The sequence below is a fragment of the Typopeltis vanoorti genome, chromosome 8 (genome assembly GCF_054136105.1).
Source record: "Typopeltis vanoorti isolate ZY-2024b chromosome 8, IOZ_Tvanoo_1.0, whole genome shotgun sequence".
Lineage (NCBI taxonomy): Eukaryota > Metazoa > Arthropoda > Arachnida > Uropygi > Thelyphonidae > Typopeltis > Typopeltis vanoorti.
Window position 1 is genome coordinate 13,799,722 of NC_143556.1, and position 17,906 is coordinate 13,817,627.

General features: G+C 36.3%; 1 protein-coding gene across 1 annotated transcript in view; it reads left to right on the forward strand.

The window, feature by feature from the left end:
• Positions 1–17,906, forward strand: part of Hen1 (Hen1 methyltransferase) — an 86,207-nt gene that overhangs the window by 55,766 nt on the left and 12,535 nt on the right. Inside the window, exon 5 of the mRNA XM_090396522.1 lies at positions 15,662–15,833. Coding sequence (XP_090252648.1) covers positions 15,662–15,833 — 172 coding nt within the window. The remainder of the gene's footprint in view (positions 1–15,661; positions 15,834–17,906) is intronic.

The following is a 17,906-nucleotide window of genomic DNA, read 5'->3' on the forward strand; positions in this document are numbered from 1 at the left end:
AGAAAGCATATCAAAAGTTCCTGGCAAACAAGTCAGCTTGTGCTCTTAGAGAATGCAGAGACAAATGTAAAAAAGCTAAACACTGTGTAAAACTAGCTAAACAAAAGTCATGGGAGGACTTTGGCAAGAAGGTGGTAAGATATTCTGGAGGTTGTTGAAGAAGCTTAGAAATGAAGGAAAGAGCTGTAAAAGGAGTTAGAGATGATAAAGGTGACATGAAAATGGGAGGAAAAGATATCCTTGAAGTATGGAGTAATTACTTCGAAAAATTGCTAAATGAAACAAGCAGTGACAGCACAGTGGTAAAAAAACACTCAACAGGCATACAGTCAGGAATACATATCCATTCTTGAAGTAGAAAAAAGCCATCAAAGGCTTGAAATGTGGAAAGGCAGCAGGAGTAGATAATATTCGACCAGAAATGCTGACGTATGGTGGTATAAAAGTCTTACAGTGGCTGCACTGCATAGTTCAGAAGGCCTGGACAGAGGGACGAATTCCTGATGATTGGAGTAGAGCTCTAATAATACCCATTTATAAAAATGGAAATAAAACTGAATGTGAGAATTACAGAGGTATTTCCCTACTGAGTGTTCCAGGCAATATTTATGCCAGTATACTTGAGAAACGGTTGAGAAGAATTGTGGAAGAAAAGCTTGGTGAAGATTCTTGGTGAAGCTGGATTCAAGCCAAATAGAGGCTATCAAGATCAGATCTTCACTTTACGACAATTAGTTGAGAAAGCATGGGAATATAACAAAGATCTGTATTTAAGTTTTGTTGATCTGGAAAAGGCATACAACAAGGTGCCAAGAGAGAAGCTATTCAATACACTACAGTTATACGGTGTCAGTGGGGCATTATATCAAGCAATACTTAGTCTTTATTTGAATTGTAAGTCAGAAGCTAGAATTGAAGGAAGTACAGGAAGATGGTTTAATGTTAAATCTGGTGTCAGCTCTTTGCTTTATGTGGACGATGTTATACTTCTAAATAAATCCACTACAAGTTTGCAAGATTCTCTGACTAAATGGAATAACTGTTGTAATAGATATGGTATGAAGGTCAGCAATAAAAAGACAAAGACAATGAAAATAGGCAGAATCATTGAAAATGTCAACTGTGTTGTGAATGGAGAACCTGTGGAACAATTAAAATATTTCCACTTAGGCACGATTTTTAGTGAAGATGGTAAATTAAATATGGAAATAGACAACAGAATCAACAAAGCTGGTATGGTAGGAAGTCAATTGAATAAATTCATGTGGAATAAGAGAGAAATTAGTCGGAACATTGAATTAGCTGTGTACAAGACAGTGTTCAAACCAGTTTTAACTTATGGATCTGAGAGCTGGGTCAGAAGTAAAACACTTGACCAAAGACTAGAAACCGCAGATATGAGAGTCCTGAGAAAGATTATAGGCATGAAGAGATGGCATCAATGACAATATCATATTAAAAACGAGGATATTAGGAAAGAACTTGACATTGTCAGCATTCACGAATGCGTTAGCAGAGCTAATCTCAGGTGTTATGGTCGCTTAAAAAGAATGGGCGAAGAAAGATTAGCAAAACAAGTGTTCTCTGCCAGGTTGGCAGGAAAACAACTCAGAAGAAGACCAAGATATAAGTGGATTGATATGGTACAATGTGCCTTAGATGATAGAAATATAAGATCTGATAATAATGTTGGAGTCTTGACAAGTAACAGACTGATTTGGAGGAAAATTGTAGATAGGAAGTTAGTAATGAGGTAAATTTTTCATGAAGTACTATCATATCCTGTACACCCCTTGAGGGTACATGTCAGGAATTTGATGATGAAAATTTTCTTTTGTGTCAGTCTTTATAGAGCCATTTTAGTAAGTTTCTACCATCCCTTTCTTTTCTATTTGTCAACTGAACTCTGTAAGCCACACACCTTCAGTCTGTCCTCATGGGGAGCGTACCACAAACCTGTCACCAGCTTCGTTACTTATTTTTGGTTCTTCTCCATCACTTCTCAATGCCAAGAAATGTAGGTGACCAAATTTGCCCACAACAATTGTTAAGATGTGGTCAAACCATAGTGTTATAAAGAGGGATAATAATCCCTATCTTTATTTGGATGTTCTTCAACATCCAAGTAATCCTTTGAGCTATTTTTCCAGTATTTGTAATATGCCCTTTGAACTTCAATTGTCTGTCCACCATCACCCTCAAATCCTTAGCTTCATCAATTTCTTGCATTCCTTCAGTGTAGTGGTATACAAAATATGTAATCTTTTCATCCTAAACCTTACATTTTGCAATATTAAATTGACAACTTATCCTTTGTCCACATTGCTAGTTTATGTAAATATCTTGCAGGATATCTATATTATCTTTATCAGCTATTGCCTTTTTCAGTTTTGCATCATCAGCAAACAACTTGATATTCCCTCCCCTTGAGTAGTGGCTCTAGTACAGACGCCTTGAAGTACTTCATTGGTCACCCTCATCTGCCTAGATTCCACTCCACCATATACTACTCTCCTGTGCCTGTCAGACCCAATACCTCTCCACCACCTACTGACTTCATATTCCTGTTTCCCATTCATTCATTCCCATTTGATCCAACTTATGTAATAGTCTTCTGTGCAATATTCAGTTCAACACCTTGACAAAGTCCAGCTGTATCATAGCATAGCCATTTCTTTTATCCAATTCCTCTGTCACTTTATTATAAAATGTGAATAAATCACTATGGTAGGAGCTGCCCACCATAGAGTATCATATTCCTATCCACCCATCCCTAAATTTTACCTTTAACCACCTTTTTCTGTGCATGTTGCGAGCAAGATATCTCAAGTGTTGTTTTTATCTTTGACTACTGAAATCTTGCCTCCATATTAGCTGATACAAAAAATTATATTATGCTCTAATGAGCATACTTATACTTTTGTATCAGCAGTCAAGTTTTGAAATGGTTGTGCTGTTTAAATCCAGACAATGCTGTTTAAAAAAAAAAAAAAAAAAAAGGTTGTTTTGTCAGTTAATGAGAGAAATTAAAGTGACTGCTGTATGTTGAAATTTTGAAAGTGATTAAGTGAACCTCAATTTAATTCCTGTGAAAAGAAGAAAGTAATTAACTCTACTTGTTTCGAAACAAAATTATAATTAACTTTCCTGCTCCTTGAAAAGAACGTTATTGGCATTTCAAGTATGATGTTAAAACCCAGTAATAGCAGTTGTCAAAGAACAAGTGGAAGTTGCTCTGGTGTAATTTCTGAGCATGCACAAAAGTGAAAAGAACATTAACAGCCATTGCTGAGTTTTCAGCTGTTTGGAAGGAGGAAATAGAGAACATAGCAGGAGGAGAATTGTGTAGTTTATGTATCTTCATTATATGGAACAGAAATTAGAAGAAAATTAGAAATTGAAGACACAGAGAGAGAGAGAGAGAGGGAGGAAATTCTTTAAAAGAGAGGTAAGTGAAGTTTCTTCTTCTTCCCTCTCTTACCTTGTGGGGCCAAGGGTTTCTATTCATTTAACCGCAACCGTACACAAGGATAAGGTGGATAGCCCTATGCCTCCTCCCAGTGTATCCTATGTCTGTAGAAGTGTTGAGTTCTCAAGGCTGGTTTGCCTGCTTGCAGGATGAAAAACCCCAAATAAACTGGGGAATAAAACCCTGCAGTCCATGCCTAAGACCAGCTAACTTGGCTATGTCTGAGAAAGATACTAAGCCCCTCACGTCAGCAACGGGAATCGAACCCAGGATGCTCCTTTCCCAGTCATATGGTTGTGAAGCGTATAGCCACTCGGCTAACTGCACAGGCGTGAAGTTTATTGTAGTTATTAATCCATATAGGATTTATTCAGTGAAAACTGAAAGAAACTATTGCTTTCCAGTTCATATAGAATGGACCCAATAAAGTTTGTTTTATGTAGGATTCTCGGTCTGTAGAGTGATTTATCAGACACTATTGATGTGGTTTTAGTAATTTATTCAATGGAGCTTGTGCCTTTCAGACAGAATGTAACATAAATGATGAAATACAGTCAAACTTGGTTATAACGAGCACTAAGGGACTAACACAATTTCCTTGTTTTAAGCATTACTGACTATATCAGTGATGAATTAAATCTACCTCCTATTTTTTTAATTATCAATAACATAACAAAAAATAGTTTCATAAACACAAAAGAAGTATTAGAGAGGGAAAAATTTTTTTGTTTTTTCTCGATTGTTAACATATAACATGTACAAATATATGAATGTATGAAGCATATCCATTTGTATGTGAATATGCTTGTCTATAATACACTTAATATTAAACACAATTCATTTGTCCATAATTTTAAAACCGTACACTTAATAATAAGCACAATTTTAATTAGTTTTTAAAAAATCAACATATTTTTTTTTAAATCACTCCAGCACTTCTTTGTGTAGTGAACCATTCAAATAATGTTTTGATGTTTGTAAGCTCACACTTTCTATTTTTTTTTTTTTTTTTTTTTTTTTTTTCCCGGTTGTGTTGTTTTCCACAGCTGATATGTAAACATCTTTATTCTTCCACAATATCGATACTGTTGAAGAGGACAAAGAAAACTTTTTATACACGTCAACATTTTTTGCAACAAGCAAATCGAGAGACACTTTCTTTTAGTAGATATCTTTCCTTTCAGAAGAGTTCAGTTTTTAATGATTTTACAGTCATGGCAGTATTTGGTAAAGTGAAGGAGGTGGGCCAGAAGCTAGATACTGTAGAGGTAGGTAGTTAGAGGATTGTCCCTGAGAACAAGATTAGGTTATAAACCAGTCCATAATCCGGTGCAGGTGGTCATAAAAACTAAGTCATTCCTTTCATTTTCAAGGCCTGAGCAAGTAAGAATGTTTGCATAGTTACCAAAATTTATACTGTGTATTATGCTTGTTATAAAAGTGAGCAATTGTATGGGAATGTATGTGTATAATTAAAATCATTATGGCTTTTTGCTCGTTAGCTGTGATCTTGTTTTTTCTGTGCTTGTTACAGCAAAGTTTGACTGTATTTTAGATGAAGAAAGGTGTTTTTTTGTAATGTCCTATGATTTAGGATGTTAAGTATATATATTCTCTCTAATCATGTATATGAGCCAGGTTTGGCCTTACCATTATCCAGTGTGAACAAGTTCTGCATAGGGAATGTGTATGACCTACCCCAGTCAAGAACAAACCCCACAGACTTTCAGATCTACTTTAAAATATGTGTGTTTCTGCTCCAGCCTCAGTGTTCACTTTTACCTCCAGTCTGCAAAACCACACCTACTTTTCCTGATAAAAACCTAAATTTTAGACTCCTTTCGGCTCAAGGGCAGCATTTGTGCATATGTTTGCTCTGACATACTATGTACCAGAGAGAGAGCATTCAATTTCGAATCTCCTGATCATGTTCTTCTTTGGATGAAAATTTCTGTCCCACTCTATCAAATTCATATGCTGTCTATATTAATATCGTAATGCCACCAGCCACTCAGAACTCTTTGATTTCCTCTCTTTGAAAGTCACTGTCCTTCAGTCCAAGTTTCCTAACAGTGAAGTTATCTTCCTTGGCAATTTCAATGCATATAATACCAACTAACTTTCTTTCCCAAACTGTACAGACCAAACAGGTAGAGATGCTAAGACATTTGGTATCATAAAAGGCCTTATGCAAATTATTACCAGATAATCCCAACCACTCCAAACACTATGGATCTCTTCTTCCTCAGCAATCCCTCCAAATATACTGTGAAGTTTCATCTCCCTCCAAGATTTCTGTGTCTCATTCCCATGGTTGGATTATTGCTTTTGGTCTTCCAACCCAAGCATATGCACTGAATGCATCATTAAAGTAATCCTCTCTGCTTCCCCATTCCATGCTAAATTCCCATCTCCTAAGTAAGCCCTGGTTCTCCAAAAGATGCCCCATGGCTATACAAATGAAGAAGCAAGCGTACTGCAACTAACTATTATCAAGAACTCTGCCTTCTCTCACTACTTACATCAAAACAACTGCAAGAAAATCATTGCATCAAAAACCAATTGCCAAAGAGTGAAAAGCATCATGCTTAAATGGCACGTGCACATTTTGGTCTCTGGCTAAAGCAGTGTCAGCCACAACTTTTGTCCAACACTGCTCCTACACCCAGATGGGTCTTTACATATCACCCACAGAGAAGACCACTTTCCTGACATCATTTTTCCTCAAATGTCTGCATAGAATTTTGGTAAATGTTCCCCAACCATTCTAAGCTCCTCTTACCTTTCAGCAAGAAGCGATCAGAAAAATTCTATCCAAATTGGATACCAAAAAGTCCCCTGGTCCTGATGGCATTTCTCCAATTGTTCTATGTTTGGTCTCTAGAGTAGGGTTTCTGGACTTCTAAAAAATAAAATTGAAAAAATAGAAAAACAAAATTCTTAACCTGCCCATGGTACAAAATGTACTATAAGTTTGCAAATAACTTTTTGTGGGTGGGATCAACATAAACTCCACAGGCATCTACCCTACACTCTGAACTTTAGCCAATGTCCCTTACTTATTTCAAAGAAGGGTGAAACATCTACTAAAGTAATGGAGAGAATCATCAGCAGCTATCTTGAAAGTACTAACTAATAAATGACTGCCAGTATGGATTCTGCCAATGCTGTTCAGCAGAGGATCTGCTCACCTATGTCACACCTCTGTATAAGTCCCATGGAAAAGTTTGGCAAATCCCAAGTGGTTGCAAATTATCTTAATAAGGACCAAATAAGCCTATTGTTATGTGTATATTATTTGTGATTTATACTTATTTAGTTTGTTTACTTGATAAAATCCTTTCTTATTTTAAACCTTACTCAATTAAATTCTTCGTCGTCTGCCCATTGTAACGTTGCTGCGTCATTGTAATATCTAATTGTTATCTGTATGTTACCCTATATTATATCTTGTTCCACTCTAAATAGCCCTTAAAATATTAATTCAGATTTATCTCCTCTTCGGATATTGGCAAAATTTATATTATGCTGCGCCAGCCAACATCCTATAACAGAGGAGACTCTTGTTCAGGGAAATAATTCTAAATTCAAAAGGGACACACACAATAATTTATCTCACGCTAGCGCTGTGCAGATTCAGTTAGCAGTCGTGACTCGAATCTCACTTAAGCAATTATATCTAAATTCCTTCCAGTAGGGTTCTATTTCATAAGTGGTGGTTTGAATTCATAATCAGGTATAAACTCAGGTATAAGATACAAAACATGTTTATTGGAAAAACATAAAACATTTACAGTTAAGAAAATTCAATTATTTAATGGATCAAAATTTACTCTAAGTTAAGGCTCACTAAATCACAATGAATCTGAGTATGCTAAATCCTTTAATTACAAAAGGATAAGATTAAGTGCAAGCATAATACTACTAGGATATAATTCCTTTCACAAGTCATTCACAGAACATGCATTGAACACTTTCATTAATAATCTACCAATATCTATCTTAATTCTAAATTTCATTAAACAAGCCTAGCCATTCTTAAACAAAATACTGTCTATCAACAATTCTTGTTTGTTCCACAGGGTCTTAATTAATTCAATCAATTCTCACTTAAAAGTTCTCTATTAGTGTTTACAGTTACACACAAATTTCTTATTCTTCTAAGTGATTTTTAACATAGAATGAAAATCTTTACATTACCGGATCCTTTCAGATTTCATGCCGCCATCTCATGTAGATCTGGGTTACCTTACTGTATATTCTTCAGCTGTCTTTGCGCTTGGTGATGCACTGCACTTTTCTTTTAATCGTTTCTGACTGTTGCGAGCTGTCTACCTCTCCGCAGGAAACTATCTCCGTTGGGACATTCTGCTAAGGCTCAATTCTGCATAGGCCGTCATATTGTGATCAGCCCCGCTTGGAAATCTTCAAGCATTCTCAAGAAAAGAACCCACCGTCTGTCATCACCGTGGTCGATCCACCGCTCTCTCATGAACTCCCCGACAAAACTCCTAAAACTCGAATCCAGGAACCGAAAGGAAAAAGCCTTGTAAAATGGCACGCTTCGTCTTTTATTCACCCTTTTCGGGTGCCCTCTATTCGACGTGGTTTTCACCCACGAACCCCATCGTTCATGCCCCTTGGGTGATCCTACACTCTCCCTAGTCTGTTAGGTTACATTATTCTAGGTAGCCATTCTGACGTCATTTTCTGCATAGGTATAGCTTCCATCACTATGCTCGACTCGTACAGATTATCTGCGATCATTCCGGATTACTACTTATAATTTTTCTCAGAATTTCGTAATGTACTAGACAGTTTAAACAGGAATTACAAATAACTTAACAATTCCCTTACACAATTCTTACTATTTTGACACATAATTCTCTGCTTCTCATTTCAGTTATGCAGGAATAACTCTCACTATATGGCACACATGGACTACACATTATTACATAACATAAAATAATACTTCATAATTATTAGTTGACGTGCAGATATCTCCTTAATTAGTAGTAAATATCATGTTAAATCCTGAATAAAGAATTTACTTGTAAAGCTCTCCATTCAGGATCTAACACTATTAAGTAAGCTTCCGTCATTCAGTCTGTGCTGTGATCTTTAAAGTAATTCTTCCATGCAGCTACCACCCAGCATTCCTTCATTCAAACTCCATACTCACAAAACAAGTTTCTCTTCCTCCTCCTTCATTCCTACTGTTACTGTATTGTGAACAGCCTTCAAATCCAATGTGAACAAGTTCACTTCCCAATTCTCTTCCCATAGAGAGTACTGTAGGTTGACCAACCAATCTCTTGTGTATGGGGCCCAACATAAAAGGGCAGAATTAAACTAAGTTACTCTTATATAGGAAGAAACAATTTCTGCATTAGTTTTTACTTCTGTGTGAATTCAAGTAAATAAAAGAAATTAAATTTTCTCTAGAAAACAAATTTAATTTGTTTCTCTAGGAAAAAAAAATTAAATTTTCAGAAGTTTTGTAAAGGATAATAATTAAATAATAAATTAAAGATAGTTTTCTTTTGGTTATAAAGATATCAGAAGACTCAATCTGTTATTGAGTTAATTTAAGAGGACATGCAATTAAACTTGTACACAGGACATCTGTGTACAAGTTTAATTTGTAGTTTAGTTTCAAGTGTTGTCTTTTTATTTTGAAGTTAGGAGTTAAACCACTTAGAATAGAGGAAGTAATTTATTAACAATACTTTAACCATCACTCCTGAGTAACTAATTGATCTGTAGTTTGCTACTTCTGTCTTGGAGCCACCTTTATATAATGGAAGTATCTTACCTACTTTCCAATCCCTTGGAACCTTGCCAGATCTGGGACTGACAAGGTTCAAAATGCCTTTTTGACTAAGACTTCATCAAAGGCACTGCTTCTCTTTGCACATTCTTGCAGCACATGGATGACATGCCATCTAATCTCATTGTTGTAGTCACATTGATATTTTTCAGTATGCTGAGCAACTCCAGTTCATCTACCTCAATTCTCTTATCAGCAACTGCAAAATCTCCACCTTAAAGACCATTACAAAGTGATCACTTAGTAGCTCACAAAACTTCTGCTTCTGTCATTGTTCTTCACAGCATTGATTAAAGTAATCCTACTATATTTGTTCTTACTCGCTGCATAATGGAGGAAGGGGGGACATCTTTTAACTAATTTTCTCTCAAACTTTAATTTGACTTTCCATATCATTCTAGTCATATTACTTGCCTGCACTTGGTATTGCTCATGAGCATGTTGATCACCTTTTTCTTTATTTTCCCTCCATAGGATTTTCATTTTTTTTTTTAGCTCCTACTTCATATTACTATTCATCCATTTAAACTATTACTTGGTTTATCTTCCTGACCATGGGTATGCAGCATGATATTGCTTCTCTCAAACAATCCCTGACCCTTTCCCATGCACTACCGACATTATTTCTTTATATGCCATGACACTGCACCAAGCTATCTCTTAAGTTTGTCATAATCACCAGTTTTGTAGTTCTCCATTAAATCCTTTCTTGGTTGAGAATTCTATGTTTAGCTAAACCTCCCAGAACAAGGTACTATGGTTACTTTCCCTGGCCAGAGGCATTGTGACTACTGTATTTAGGTATACATTGTTAGACCCTGAATGGAGAACTTCTTGACAATTATTCATTCAGGAATCTATGAAAGTTTAGCGGAAAAATAAAAAAAATGCATAATGTCTGCTTACCAGCTGAAGGTGAGAAACACCTAAGTTGTTGTATGTGAAAGTGTATATCAGTATGTGTATTGTATTGGAAATATTTATTGTCAGATGGAAAGCTAAGATCAGGAATTATGTCAGATTAGCACTATATGTAAAGGAAATATTAGCTTATTTTTGTCTTATTAAACTACCAAAGTATCGTAAGTCTCCAAACAGGCAATGACTAACAGATCAAAGGTCACATCTGGGCCGCATCATGTGCCTACCGTAACGCCGAAGGCTACAGCTAATGGGAAAGTTGACGTAAGCACACTTTCCTCGAAAACAACACTTAGTAGCAAGGGGGAAAGCAAAGGATCACCTAAGGGCGATGTAAGTTAAGGATCGTGCGGAAAAGAATATGAGAAAGACGGCGCTGAGAAAGAATATACAAGGCAACATGTGCCAAGCTGTGTGGGTTTTTTTTGTCTTTCTGGGATTTTGATATCGAGGACTCTCGACGAGTGATCGGAGATGGGAAGAGCCAGGGTGCTATGTCGTTGGACAGCAGGCTGTATTCCTGATAGCGCTGAGAAGTATTCCGCAGAGAGCCGTACGAGAATCAATAGCTCATGCAGAATTGTGTCAGCCACTGGATGACCCACCTGAGGGAGCGGAGAAAGCCTGTTGTTCCAGCCACAACAAGATTGTATCTGGTAGCAGTGAAAGGAACAACTTAGTTACGAGGCCTGACCCAGAGATAGCAAAGACGAAGGATGACCCGAGCAACACGTGGTCGTTAATAGACCTTCAGAAGGATTTGGTAAAGTAGAGATCCTTTTTGAAAGTTTATTTTTCACTTGGTTAGACTATAATAAATTTAGTTTAATCCTTTATCCAAGTGTGAGCAAACAAAGTTTGCGCCTGAAAGTATCTTCAGGACTGGGGTAAGGTGGTACAACATCAGGCAACTCGTTGCAAAGGTGGAGCAAGCTAACATCACTCCTATCTCAGTATCTCCCATAATGCAAAACACATCTCCTTGTGGATATGTATAATGTTATGCATTAAGGGAAGGGCCACTATCCAGACTAGTTTCAACCTTTATTGAGGTCTCTTCAGTGGGAGTGATGTTAGCTTGCTCCACCTTTGCAACGAGTTGCTCGGTGTTGTACCACCTTACCCCAGTCCTGAACATGTTTTGCAAACATGTTTTGTTACTTAAATCTGAATCACGCCTGATTTCAAGGTGTCAAGCTACCACTTGTGAAAATAGACCAATAGCGGGAAGGAGTTTAGATAAATATGTTTGAAATTAGATCTTTGGTCACGACTGCAGGGTACCAAGATCTATATACTTGAGTGTGAATTCTACATTAAGGTATATGCCTGTAGACCTAGAAATGTTTCCCTGAACTTGAATTGTATTCTTGTTATAGGAAACTGGCTGGCGCAGTTAAATATAAATTTGCCAGTTTCTAAAAAGGAAATATCCCTGGGAGCCAAACAAGGTTATATAAAGGGTAAAATATGAAGATGGAAAACATTTCATAACATCTTCTGATGCTATTACCATATCCAACATTCTCAAACTTGTTCCCCCCCCCCTCTATTCCATGCTGTTTTATTAGTAACTATATAAATTCTTATAGGTATTATTTCTAAAAAAATTTCCATATTACTTTAAGTAAATATTATTTTTATGGTTATTTAGCTTATTTTTGTTTAGGAGTATCCCTTTTTTTATAATGCCATTGGCTTTTTACTCAATTTTTAGGGCATTACTGATGTTTTAAAGACAGATATGTGAAGAATATATAGGAAAAATAATTCAGACATACCTTTGTAGGATGTTGCTGATTCAGTGGCATCCAGTGTATGGCGCGATATACATTTATCTGCTGTTAAAGTATGACTGAAAGGAGGGAGGGATAGAAATGTGAGGATAGAGAGATATGGGAGAATTATCAGTGAGGCAAGAGGTGTGTGAATTTTAAACCCAGGTTTTTTAAAGGGTGGGCAGAGAATTCTTTGGGAGGGAGGTGAAAGATAGAAATTTTTGGGAAGGATATGATGGGATAAGATCAGGGGTGGGAGCTGTTTCGACAGTGCATCGTCTTTGGAGCTCGTGGGGGAAGCGGAGCTAAGTCATGCCAGCTTGGTGTATCTGTGTTAAAATAATGATTTTAAACAACACAGAAGAGATAGATGTAGAAGGAATTGAAATTGTCGACCATTTCAACTACCTTGGAGTGATGATAACAAAAAAAGATGGATGTAAAAAAGAGATAAGAAGAATAGCACTAGCTAAAAAAGCAGTGACTGATTTAACCATGATCTGGAAAGACAGGCACACCTCCAAAAAGACAAAAATTAAGCTTGTAGAAACCTTAGTTTTTTCAAGAGGCACAAAAGATGACAGAAGGAGAATTGGGGCGTTTGAGCTCTGTTGCTAGAGAAGATTGTTAAGAGTGTCTTGGACAGAAAAGAGAACAAACAAAAGTATTCTAGAAGAACTGAATATCTACACAAGACTGATAAACATAATCAAAAAGAGAATACTGCAATATTTTGGACACATATGTAGAAGGGAAAGCAACTGCCTAGAAAAAGTAATCATCCAAGGTAAACTGTGTGGGAAAAGAAAAAGAGGAAAACCCCCCAACAGGTGGATTGACCAAATATCAAGAATCACTGAACTTAAACTAGAACAAGCAATAAGAGAGGCACATGAGAGAAAGAAATGGCAGAGCATCATTAGGAAGGTCACGAGTCCTCAGACATGAGGAGATCCGAGAGAGAGAGAGAGAGTATCTATGTTGGTCGGAGCAGCCATGACCAGAAACTCCAAAACATAAAAATTAGGTCACGACTCTGACCAATAGAATACAACACAGATACACCAAAGACAAAAACCCCATCATATCCTTCTCCTTCCCCAAAAATTTCTATCTTTCACCTCCTCCCAAAGAATTCTCTGCCCACCCTTTAAAAAACCTGGGTTTAAAATTTAAACACCTCTTGCCTCACCGATAATTCTCCCACATCTCTCTATCCCCATTTCCAACCCTCTTCTTTTCAGTCATACCTTAACAGCAGATAAATGTATATCACTATGCTGGATGCTGCTGAATAAGAAGACAACCAGCAACATTCTACAAAGGATGTGCCCTAAAAATTGAGTTAAAAGCCAATGACATTATAAAACAGGGATACTCCTAAACAAAAATAGGCTAAATAGCAATAAAAATAATAACTATATAAATTCCATTTCCATCTTATCTGTTCTTGAATCTTTTCCTCCTTCCAATCTGCATTTGTTTAGTGGAAGTCCTCCATGATAATTGTCTGGCCTGCACTCGTGCTAATCTGCTGATGCATGTATCCACATCTTTCTCTGGATCTCTGATCTATAGCAGTAACCAACAATATATTTTCTCCTGTGGCCTCTGTCTGGCACCAGATGGCTTCAATTGAACCATCTCCCTCAGATCTTGGTCCATGACTTCCTCTTTAACTTCTTGAGTCTTCCATGATGTTCAGAATTTTCTGTCCTTGCAGACAGTGACTAAGTTCATGTTTTCTGTATAGTCTGCCACTATATCTTCAAGGTTTGGATCTTGTTTTCAAACTTAGTTTTTTTTCTTCAATAATGATTGTATGAGAACAGTTCACCTCTGTAACTTCTCAACTTTGATTCTTTTCAGAACTTTATTCACTTTTCATTTCAATATGGTATTAATTTTTATCTTGGTCAAAAGTGAATGATAATCATTTCCTATTTTTTTGTATGAAAATCAGAAATTGGGGAGGAATAAACCTAGTTAGTGAATGTGGCAAATTAAATTTTAAAACAGATAAACAAAATATTTAATTAAGTCAATTGAGAGTCATAGCTTAGATAACTGGAAGCTTCCACACAATTTTTTAGGGCATGCATAGGATCGACTGGGCTTCAAGACCTGATGTCCAATCCTCAGCTTCTCATGGCGCACCCAGTTTAGTAGGTATCCATGCAAATACTGAACAAATGAAAATTGGCAATTTAGGATTTAGCCAACCAAATTGTATTCTGTATTGGTGACAAGATGAAATGTTATGCTGCTTAAGGTGTCACTGAGTTAAATAAACTCCTGTTTTCATCAGGGAACCAGGGTGAACAGTGAAATAGTAACTGGAACAGACGCGACTTTTCCCGAAACTAAGAAGTATCAGAAAAAGAAGCACAACTCTCAGAAGAATCAGGAATACTACATTAACATAACTATGTTACCAAAACAAAGAAGACAAAAGAGGTGAGATTCTGCTAAATAACTACATGTTACTATTATCTGAATGTGATCAGGAGAAGGAAGGAGTAGCTATGGTATTCAACACTTAACATAAAGATGATATCTTGAATGGCAGGTCTGGGCAAACAAAAATGAGATGTTGGACAGAAACACCTATTTGTGCCTAGGTTTCATAGAGGATTCTATTAAAGAGAAAGTACAGGAATTTTTTGGTCAACTGAGTAATGAAAGAAAAAGTCAGCCTATGTTAATCTTCTGGGATGTTCCAACATAAAGATATGCACCTATTCACATGAAGAGATGACACAAGAAATAAGAATGGCTCCTTAACTGTATTACTGTTAATGGCAATATCTTCATGCTTTTCAGGACACACACGGTTTTGAAATAGAAAGTGATCGCCATTTAGTTTTAGCAGAATAGAAATTAATTTCATATTGAAAGGAAAAATGTGTACAAAAGTTTTAAAAAGAATCAGTTATAGTTTGCTTGCAAACTGTAGACTTAAATATGCCAGCAAAGGTTGGTCGATTAGTAGAGCCTCTGCTACTAATGGCTCGCAAAAAGTTAAGCAAGTTCGAGCGTAGTTAGTAGTTGGAAGGAGATCAATCATTCGATGCTGTTGGCACACTCTCCCCTCGATGAGTCTTTGGACTCCCTGGAGGTGTCACATAATAATAATAAATGTACAAACATTATTCAAGAAAAAATGTAAGAGTTTGAAAACAAGAGCCAAACTTTGGAGCCTGCAGATTATAAAGTAACAGTTTAATGATTCAGCTGGGAAGACATGGTGAATTGGTCTGCAAGGATAAAAAATATTCACTACTGCATGGTGAAATCAGAAAGTTAAAAGAGGCATTAACCTTATTTTTGATTAATGCCTCTTTTAACTTTCTTTTTTTTTTAAATTAAAGATTTTAGATTAAAGCTCAGAAATGGAGGAAATTTTTAAAAGGAATCAGAAATGGTAAAGGTGACATTAAAACTCGAGATAAAGGCATTTCATTAAAATTAATACTGTAAACTCGCAATTTATTCTAAAATCTTTTACCAAAAATATCAGTATGATTTGATATAATACACGTTTATCTTTCTTCTAATTTTAAAGTTAGTTTGCTTAGTATTCTTTTACTCCTTTTATATTTTGGTTTGTTTATTAAATTTTTAACTTTTTTTTTTTTTTTTAAATATAATCATGGATTGAAGGTGTGTAAATATCACACAACAGTATCCTGCATATTCTGTAGACATTGAAGGAATTGGTGAACCTCCTGAAGAATTTTCACATCTTGGATGCTGCAGCCAGATGGCAATTTTTCGACATTCAGAACTACAGAAATGTATGTGCCAAAAGGAAACAAATAGGCCTTATACCTTGGTAAGTTATATGCTTTCTTTTGTATAAGCTGTATATGTCATTTATCTAAATTTTGGGATATTTAGTCATCCTGGATACAATATATGTTAAAGGCCCCCTCCATGTGGGGCACCTGTTCAAGAGAGAGTTTGCCCAGTGATGGTTTGGGCCTATTAATTGTTCATGTTTATTTATTTTTTTCATCTGGTATTCTTCATTCTACCTCTAAGTCCTATTTTCCAGACCCAACATCACTGGGATCTAATGCCATAACAGTGTTTGTCATGCTGTGTGACTTGTGGACATTCAGAAAGGGGGATCTGATCCTGATAGTCTTGTACTTCTCTTTCCCCCCCCCCCCTAATTTTAGTAAGGCGGACAGTCCAGCATTGCTCAGCCAGGATCATTCAACTAATGGGTTTGTCTGCAAGTGAACAGTTTTGCAGTATCTCCTTTTCCTTGGTCCAGGGACCAGGCCTACAGCTTACTGTTGTGGTTGTGGCATTTCACTTCCTGAACATCCATGTATAGTTATATGCTTCATGTTGGGAACTCTGAATTCTCGAACTTAAGCAAAAAGTTATCAACCTATTGCTCTGACCATCTGTCTTTGTAAGATATTGGAGAAATATTGGAGTAATGCCAAGACTGCTTTGGTATTTAGAAAGCAGTAATCTTATCTCAATATACAGTGTGGCTCTCGTAGTCATTGTTCAACTTTGGACAATTTGGTCAGTTTGGAAATACATATAAGAGAAGAATTCCTAAACCGAAAATATTCGGTTTCATTGTTCTTTGACATGGAAAAAAAGCTTATGACACAGTCTGGAGATATGGCATATTAAAAGACCTTTATAATTAATTTTCAGAAGGCATCTTCACATATTAAAAACTTTGTCTAGCTGACTCTTTCAAATCCTAGTGGGATATATGCTATCTTGGCCATATGATCAAGAAGAGAGTGTTGTCCAAGTGTGACACTCTTTGCTGTCAAAGTTAACTCAAATGGCTTTCACCCACTATAAGAAATTCTCTGTATGTTGATGACTTCACAATTTACTGTCACTCTTGTAAAATGATGATAATTGAAAGATACATGCACTCAAACTTATTGCTGATTTTCATTCTAAATTTATTACAGCAGTTATTCAGTTTAGTCAATGAATCCCACACTCTTGTATTGGGTTTATTTAGAAGTATAACATCTGCATTAAAGAGCTCAGATTAGCATCTCCAGTTTTGATATCAGAGTTAATACTACTTTCCTTCATAATGTAATCCATATAGATGAACAACAGTGGACAATTTGTACAAGGAGATAATGTGTACCCTTTTTCACACCTGATTTAACATCATGCCATCTTCCTGTACCTCCTTTAATTCTAATTGCTGACTTACAGCACATATATAGACTATGTATTGCTTGATATAATGTCACATTTACACCATATAACTGTAGCATTTTGAATGGTTTCCCTCTTTGCACCTTGTCATGCCTTTTACAAACTTAAATACAGATCTTTGTTATATTCCTATGATTTCCTAAGTACTGGTCTTAAAGTGAAAGTCTGATCCTGACAACCTCTATTTTGCCCAAATTCAACTTGTTCTTCTCCAAGCTTCTCTTTCATAATTTTTCCTAGTCTTTGCTCAATTATATTTCCATAAATTCTACCAGGAACACTCAATAGGGAAATTCCTCTTTAATTCTCATATTATTCCCCACCCCTCCTATTTATGGAATCATACTATGGGACTCTACTCCAATAATCTGGAGCAGGCCTTCTGAAATATGCAGTGCAGCCACTGTAAAACTTTCATATTCCTCCATTCGTGTGTATTTCTAGTCAAATATTGTCTACTCTGCCTTTCTATATTTTGTGTGTTTTATGGCATTTTCTACTTCAAATATTGGTATGTATTCCTGATTGCATTTCTACCACTGCTCATTTCATTTAGCAGCATTTCATTGTTAAAGTCTTCCCTTTACAGAGTGCTTCTCTTACATTTTTCTTGTGTCACACTTGCCAGAAACTTTTGATTTGCTTTCTTCTTTTGCTTCATTACCTCTTTAACTTAATGAGTCCGCCATGG